Below are 7,871 nucleotides of genomic sequence, written 5' to 3'. Positions count from 1 at the left end.
CATAGAAATGTACGATCCATTAGTCTAGTTTAATGTCCCGTAAACAGAATTGAAAAATATTTATATGGTAATGAGTGGTAAAGTGGCCCTTGCTTTTTGGGACACACGGTATACATACACATTTTTGCTGATTTAATGAAGTTTAGTAAATTTTTGTTAATTTTTCACATCTCTTATTTATACAATATATTTGTATAGGTACAATGCATAAATAAATGTTTGGAGTTTTTGCTAGAAGGTTTTACTACATTTTCAAGCATATCTGATGATAAAGTACTTATGGAAGTTATAAACCACGATAAAGGGATAAACTATATGACACGTATGGATAAATAAATTTTGTGTTACTTGAAAATCAAAGTATTAAATTATTTTGATTTGAATGTTTTAGAATTAAATTTGATAAGTCAAATTTGTCAGCGAATACTTAAAAGCTGTTATTGTCCATCATTAGAAGATAGATTAAATGATGTGTTGTCTAAATTGGAAACATACTTAAATAATTGTACTTTTAAATCAACTAATACTATAGAGGTAAATTCAATAATTTGTACATAATTATAAAATATATTTTAACTATCTGGAAAAACTAGGTTTTAGGTTCAACAAAGGATTTCATACCATGTTACTTATGCAAATGCAATTGCAGTACAGATTCTACTGAATACATGTTAAACCTTTACCACTCATCTTGTATAAATTTATTGATGAATTTTGTTCAAACGTCTCACCTTTCTGTTAAGTAATACATTTTTATTTATTTTATTTACTTAGAACTCTCTTTTATAAACATCTTAGCCCTACAGTTATGTGAATTGTAGTAATTATTTTTTATTTTATTTATTGAATTGTTATTTTATTATTATATTTATTAAAGATAATGTGACTTTTATTATACATAATTATTAAATATGTTTATTCCATCATTATATTATTCAATAAAATTATACTCATTGAAGAAAACAATAATTATAATTTATTTTTTGGGTAAAAATACATTGTATAATAGTATAAATAATTATAAATAAACAGTAAATATAGAATAAACTTGTAAAATAATAAAAACTATTAAATAGTATTAACTACAAATTAATAAAAAAACTATTAACTAACTATGTATAAAATATACAGAGCCCCTAAAAATAATAAACATATAGATATTTAACTACGTTACAGACACTACAGTTTAGTAATTTGAAATAAAGCAGTAAATTTAAATTGAACAGATGCTAAGATTAGATTAATTCTTAACGCTCAGATAAAAGAAAATATTAAGAATATAATGACTGCTAATAATTACACTAGGTACATTATATTATGTTCTGTATTATAATTATTCAAAGGAATCAGTCAGAATAAAAGTTATTTATAACCTGTGAAAATAAATATTATTTTTATTTTTCATCTTCTTCCTCAACAGACTTTTCATCCTTAGATTCTTCATCTTTTTTTAATAGTAAAGGAAACATCCCCAAAAAGCATCCTAGAGTAACTCCAAGTGTTCTTCCCTAATAATAATAAGAATTAATACAACATTTAAAACTGAAGTGTGTAAAGACTAAAACCAAAGTATAAATGATAAAAGAATAACTTCTCATTTTAAATAAAAATGACATAGTGCCTGTAGTCTGTACACTTTTCATTTTCAGAATACAATAAATGTTTATAGAAATTTACAAAAAAAAATGCCTTGCAATATAAATTGTAAATAGTAAATATTTCTTAGCAAAAATGTTTACACATTTTTATAAAATTATGCTTTAATTATAAATCCAAAATAATTATTTCTAACTTGTATTTAAATGAAGAACTTATTAAATCTTCAGTTAATACTTTTGGTTTAATATATTTTTAACCTTACTAAATTAGCAGCTCGTCTACTACATTTCATATCCAATTGAATAGGTGTTAGATTTGGTGGTTTTAACCCAAGTTTGATTACCAATTGTTCCACATAATATGAAGAGCCAATTCCAAGAATATCAGAGAAAGTATTACCAATTGCAGCTGCAGCCATAGTCGATATAGTAATTACAGCACCAACCGTTCTTTCAATTGATTCACCCTAAAAATGAAGAATAGTCATAAACACATAAATATTATATACTAATAGTAGTAAGTAATTGTTTTTATACACATATTAACATCACTGAGTTGTCCAAAAATCCAAACATAATAAAAGGAATAGCATTTTGCAATCCCACTGTTGAAGAAAAAAAATTGATCAAATAACAACATTAATTTTAAATAAGTATTTATTACTTACCTCTAAATAATTGTGCTCTAGTTGGTTCTGGTACAGTTTCCGCTAATTTAAATTAAATATTAAACAGAATTAACATACAAATGTAACAATTGCATTAATTAAAAATTTTTTTTTATAAGTTTAGTATACCGTCAATCGAGGTGACTTGGAACTACAAGGTGAGATGTAACAATTTGATTTTGTTTAAACATTTCATGATATCTATCAAGGTATTTGATATAATTTAATTGTACCTCCATTAAAAATATATTTTTTGTATTTATGACTATAAATGTTATATTCAACCATGCGATTGGTCTAAGCATTACCTCCGAAAAAAATGGCCAAAAATTTTTCATGATCACAGCGATTTTATCATTGCTTTCAAAAGTGCTTTAGATTTTAGTGATAGATATCGAGTTTAGGGGCTTGTATATTTTATATACATTAAAGGATACTTCAAAAGAAGAATATTGTAATTAAAAGTTTAAAAATATTTTTTTCCTAATTGTATAGCTTTAGTTATATTTTTCAAAAAAAATCTAAGGGTGACTTGTAACATCATAAAAACGCATAAAATGCAGTTTAGCTTCCAAGCGATTTTTTGAAAAATTTTTTTTTCTAAATGTTTGTTTTTGTATGCTTAATTTGATGGTATTTTCAAAAAAAGTCCCTCTTACTTAATTTGGTAATTATGGTAAAAAAACTTCAATCGCTTATTTTTTTATTAACATTAAAAGTAAGTAAGAAAGGTAAATTCTGATTTCACTAAAATTTTAAGCATGCAAACATTTATAAATATTTTGTTACAAGTCAACTCTAATGTTCTTGAATTGAATTTTACGTTGAATTTTCATAGTTGTTACAAGTCACCTAAAAATTGAGGTGACTTGTAACATGTGTTTTTTATTTATTTTTTTTTAAGCGAGTTTTTATCAAAAAACTAAATTGAAAATTTTATTCTATTCATTAGACGTAAGCGGAAATAAATATAATTTTTGTTGCCCAGTGCGATTTTTTTTAAGCTCATAATCCTAAGAAGTGTGTCAAAATTGTTTCAAGTCACCTCGGTTGACGGTAATGGTTAATATTTAGTGATAGTTATCTTACTATTAGTTTCTTCTATCCATTGTAAGAAATAAATAATATTTAGAACACAATTATTAGTATTCAAATGATGAATTAACAAAATATAATTTAATATAATAATATGCTATGCATTCAGTATAAATGTTAAGTAAGTAGGTAGGTACCGTATTTTTTTAATAGCCATTCTTCTGGCAATGGACAGTAAGAGCCTGTTGGATCTACATCTCCTAGTTCAGGTACTTTACTGGGGCGTCCAAACTTTGAACGCCATCTGAACCCAGCCAATTGACCTAGAGGTCAGTATAGATGAGTTATGTTTATTTCAACACATAGTAAGTAAATGTTAAGCATTTTTTACTAGGCATCTAGTGAATAAATCTATGTTTGATGAAAAATGTTGGTCTAATTTTAGCTTCAAAATAGGAATTAAAAAAGAATGGATTTTGAAAGTATTGGATAAAAATGTCATGCAAACAGTCCAAAACACATGATAGCCTTAGAAGGTACTGAACCTCGATATTCTGCTTTGGTCTCTTCCGATTCGTAATGATTTAAGCACCAAGCCAAATTGTCTCTTTCTTCGTTCGTCAAATTCATTACTAATGTGTGAGCCTTTTCTTTAGTTAATGATTTATCGTCATCCTGTTCAGAGTTTGTAATTGCTGCTGTACATAGTCGACTGATCATAGAGACATTTTTTGTACGGCTGAATTCCCATACACATAAGGCATTTCTCCATATTTTATTTGATATTGAACACATTTTAAATTAATACTCAAAAACTTAAGTTATTCAGTTAAATGGATTTGAATAATACTAATTAGTAATTAATGTAATTCCAAAAAATGTTCGAAGTATAATTGGACTGTAGCATAAATTGCAGTAAATAGTAATTAGTATAATAATATCTAAATATCTAATGGTAACTCAAGTAACTATAATATTACAAATTAATAAATTACGATATTAAAATATAATCGTCACTACTCACTACTGACTAATCACTATTAAGTATTAAGTATGAACTAAAATATAGTAATACTAAAAAAAATATTATCGTAGTAGTTTGAAGTTATAACTTATAACTATGGAATTCTATGTTATAACCACAGTTATAACTAACGATAAACAAGGGAAACGAGTCCATATCGTCATCACCCGATGGCCGAAACACCACCCACTTAGACATGTAAAAAGAGTATAAATATAGTATATAGTATATACTATATAATATATATATGAAAACGGCCCACAGTCCCACCCATACGGCCCACACATCAAAAATTCAAATCAATACTTTGTTATGATAATAATCTATACCAAGTTCAGTTTTCGTTACCAAAATAGTCCAATACCACGGTCAATAAATATCAAGGATTTGGGTATGGTCACGATTTAAGATAATATACAGGTTTCACACATTGATATATACAACTACAACAGTTACTAATATACAACAACAGTTACTAATCTAGTTACTAGATAGCCGTCTTTGTACTACGGTGGCGGCCGACTTCCATTACAAGAAAAAGACGGCTATCTAGTTTGTTGTATATATCTATGGTACCACCACGGTTTAAGATGGGTCTAACTCACGGTCTAACTTAAACCGTGATCTTCATGTTCATGATAATAGATAACATTATCATCTAAAATATCAAAATATTCAGATTTACTAATATTATTTAGATTTTAGATTCTACCGTGATCAAAATATATTTTAAATATTCAAAACAAAAATTAGTAAAATATCTCTTGTCGCTTGTCGCTAGTCGCTATCTGCATTACAACTTTAAACTTTTGCTTAATTTACTCGTTTCACTCATTTATCGATAAGTCAAACTTTTCAAAGGATCCGCGCTCCGCGATTGGTCAAGTGTCTTCAATTTCCATTTTTACTTTTGGTCTACCATTATTATATTAATTTTTACTGCTAGGCATGCCGTATTGATATATTATGTTAATGCAGAACGATCATTTCGAAAAAAACCTTATACACGATGACAGGCGACAGATATTATTGTAGTTATGGAGCAGTCATTATAAAACAAACCAGAAAGACTGACTTTGACACCCACTACATAGTACCGTCAAAAACAGCAGACTCTACTCACTTAATTTGTAAAATTAATATGTTTTGATTGTTATTGACGTTTTTGCAATCACCGTGTGGCTGTAACTTTTTCAATTGAATAAAATTTAAATTCCTTGTTATTTGAGTCCTTGTCGAATGCCTTAGTAGGACTGTTATAGATAGCCGTATCGTATAATATTGTTTTTTTTTATGTGTTAATATACGTATGACTGCACTAGTTATATCACATTTTCATGATATATGGTATGTTTTTAAATAAATTGTGTTTATTTTGTAAATGATTTTATTTATATTTTTCCAACTATTAGTGCCTATTATATAATTTTCTGTTAATTTTGTCCATCTTATGTGCATTGGTCTTTTCATAGTTATGAGCCAAATTATTGCATTATTATATGATTAGCTATTTTTTTATCCTGTGTTTGATGATTTAAATGATTTGTTTAGTTACAGAATGAAAATTAATTAATATTGAGTAATTTTATTTGAAATGGAAGCACATCGAATAGATCCAGAAAAACAATCTTTAATGAACATATTAGAATCACTAGATCTGGGTTCATCTGAAGTATTTATTACTTTCTATGATTATATCATATTATATAAATTATTATAGTTTGTAACTATTTTTATTTAGATTGATGACAAAGAGTTCAATATTCCTAAAGTCAATGATATTCCTACCGTAGAAAGTATATTAAATGATGAAGATGTTTCTTTATTAAGTGAAGATGATGTAACTGTCTGCCAGAGAAAAGTAAATTATGTACAATCAAATAATCTCTTATAACTTGTTATATATTACATATTATTACTAGCTTTAATTAATAAGTATTTAATGAAATGTAGGTACATATTTAAACATTTAAATACTTTAATTTAACCATACCTAATAATTTAATTAAGTACTATAATAATGAATTAATATTTTATTTTAGTTAAAAGTACCATGGTATGATTCAGGAGCTGATTCTGCTTCATTAGGTAGCTCAAGTAGCAGTCATATGAACACAGAACAGTTAACAAAATGTTTAAACTTAAAATCCGATCCTGGACGAATTTTACGGCATACAATTCTGAAGCCTGTTTCTAATCAAATGCATTCTTTTTGTGTAAGTTTATTAAGTTTACTTCGTCTTTTAAATAAATATATGGTTAAACGCATTTGAAGTATTTAAATATTTGTATTAGGAACGTTTTGATGCTGGACAACCTAGTGCTATTAGGTTTTCACTTCTTATTGCCATTGGTACAAGCAAAGGTTTTATAATTTTATTTGATTCTTTACAAACATTCCAATGGTATCATGAAGCTGTAAACTGTGGTGCAGTATCTGCAATAGATTTTAATCACGATTGTTCTCGATTAATTGTTGGATACATAAATGGAACAATAATAGTGTTTGATTCTTCTTCTACTACTTGTAAAACACTAAGGGTCATGAATGATTCACATACTCCGGGTACTACGGTGTTGCACATAAAAGTGAGTATTAAATAAAACTACTTTTGCTAATCATGACAATTTTATTGACAAATTTAAAGTAGTTTTCCATAATTTATATTGTATTCATAAATTTTAATTTTAGTTCTCAGATTTGCCAAATTTAGCTATTGTGAACAACAGTGCTGGTTCTGTGTTTGAGTTAAATTTTAAAAGAAATTTTGGAATACGTAGTGTCGAATCAAAATGTTTATTTTCTGGTGGCCGTGGAAAAGTGTGTTGTATTGAACCATTATTATTCAATCAATTAGCTAGTCATCCTATGAATGGTTATGTAATAATTGCAATGGCTACTTTATCTAAAGTAAATTTATTATTATTTGCAGGGTACTTGCAAAAACAATAAATCATGTATATGTTGACAAAAAATGATTTTAAATTTAATTTTAAGGTAATCATTGTTACAATTCGGCCAAATACTGAACTACTGTTATCAAATAATATAACTTCATCGCGTCCATGTTTACCATTACTATCTTGGCAATTTGTCATTATACAATTTAATAAAACATCCAATTCAAGCCATAGAATTATGGACCCAGTATTAGCTTTTACGCGAGATGATACGGTCTACTTTTATCAGGTTACATTTTTTAATGTGATTTTCAAATGTTTACATAATAAATATTATCATTCAATAATATTAGGTCAACATCAATGATCAAGATGGTTTATGTTGTTGTATTTTACAAAAAATAAAATTATCATACACAATATTAGCATGCAGCTGGATGAATGCTCGCACTCTATTGACTATGGACTCATCGGATAAAGTTTATCTTGTTGATGTTCGTGTAGGAGACGAAATGGAACAGTCAGATCTTTTAAACATTTCCTTGGTGTACACTTCTAACTACTATAATGGCACAGATAGTCAACATTTAGTAAGTAATTATTAATCTATATACTATAATATACTAATTAACTATATTATAACGA

At 27.0% G+C, this 7,871-nt stretch overlaps 3 protein-coding genes across 8 annotated transcripts in view; 2 read left to right on the top strand and 1 right to left on the bottom strand.

Annotated features, from left to right (window-relative positions):
• LOC100167810 (synergin gamma) overlaps nt 1-966 on the top strand; it is a 31,852-nt gene extending 30,886 nt beyond the window's left edge. For all 5 annotated transcript variants that reach the window (XM_008185963.3, XM_029488069.1, XM_029488072.1 and 2 more), the window contains 3 exons: nt 199-322; nt 392-534; nt 594-966. In XM_008185963.3, coding sequence (XP_008184185.2) covers nt 199-322; nt 392-534; nt 594-746 — 420 coding nt within the window. In that variant the 3' untranslated portion in view covers nt 747-966. The remainder of the gene's footprint in view (nt 1-198; nt 323-391; nt 535-593) is intronic.
• On the bottom strand, nt 954-4,579 carry LOC100168612 (transmembrane protein 65). Of its 2 annotated transcripts, XM_001942846.4 has the most exons (7): nt 3,847-4,579; nt 3,499-3,624; nt 3,356-3,367; nt 2,267-2,308; nt 2,136-2,203; nt 1,862-2,065; nt 954-1,508 (listed from the first exon to the last, which is right to left on the bottom strand). In XM_001942846.4, exons 1-7 carry the CDS (start codon nt 4,094-4,096, stop codon nt 1,395-1,397), a joined length of 816 nt encoding a protein of 271 aa, XP_001942881.1. In that variant the 5' UTR covers nt 4,097-4,579; the 3' UTR covers nt 954-1,394. The 2 variants fall into 2 exon arrangements, with proteins under 2 accessions (XP_001942881.1, XP_003245280.1); XM_003245232.3 differs by lacking the exon at nt 3,356-3,367.
• A 1,340-nt stretch (nt 4,580-5,919) lies between these two features.
• LOC100573131 (transformation/transcription domain-associated protein) overlaps nt 5,920-7,871 on the top strand; it is a 9,450-nt gene continuing 7,498 nt past the window's right edge. The window contains exons 1-7 of the mRNA XM_029486320.1: nt 5,920-5,997; nt 6,067-6,186; nt 6,368-6,541; nt 6,621-6,914; nt 7,018-7,236; nt 7,324-7,515; nt 7,580-7,816. Coding sequence (XP_029342180.1) covers nt 5,920-5,997; nt 6,067-6,186; nt 6,368-6,541; nt 6,621-6,914; nt 7,018-7,236; nt 7,324-7,515; nt 7,580-7,816 — 1,314 coding nt within the window. The remainder of the gene's footprint in view (nt 5,998-6,066; nt 6,187-6,367; nt 6,542-6,620; nt 6,915-7,017; nt 7,237-7,323; nt 7,516-7,579; nt 7,817-7,871) is intronic.

The sequence above is a fragment of the Acyrthosiphon pisum genome, chromosome A1, assembly GCF_005508785.2.
Source record: "Acyrthosiphon pisum isolate AL4f chromosome A1, pea_aphid_22Mar2018_4r6ur, whole genome shotgun sequence".
In the NCBI taxonomy this organism is placed as follows: domain Eukaryota; kingdom Metazoa; phylum Arthropoda; class Insecta; order Hemiptera; family Aphididae; genus Acyrthosiphon; species Acyrthosiphon pisum.
The sequence above is the reverse complement of the archived record's forward strand: the minus strand, read 5'-3'. Positions and strand labels throughout refer to the sequence as shown.

Excerpts from the sequence above, each read along its gene's own strand:
- LOC100168612 (XM_001942846.4), bottom strand. The coding sequence starts at position 4,096 with ATGTGTTCAATATCAAATAAAATATGGAGAAATGCCTTATGTGTATGG. Across the intron at positions 2,204-2,266 it reads TAGAGCACAATTATTTAGAG|TGGGATTGCAAAATGCTATT; the intron begins GTAAGTAATAAA and ends TTTCTTCAACAG. Across the intron at positions 2,066-2,135 it reads ACTCAGTGATGTTAATATGT|GGTGAATCAATTGAAAGAAC; the intron begins GTATAAAAACAA and ends CTTCATTTTTAG.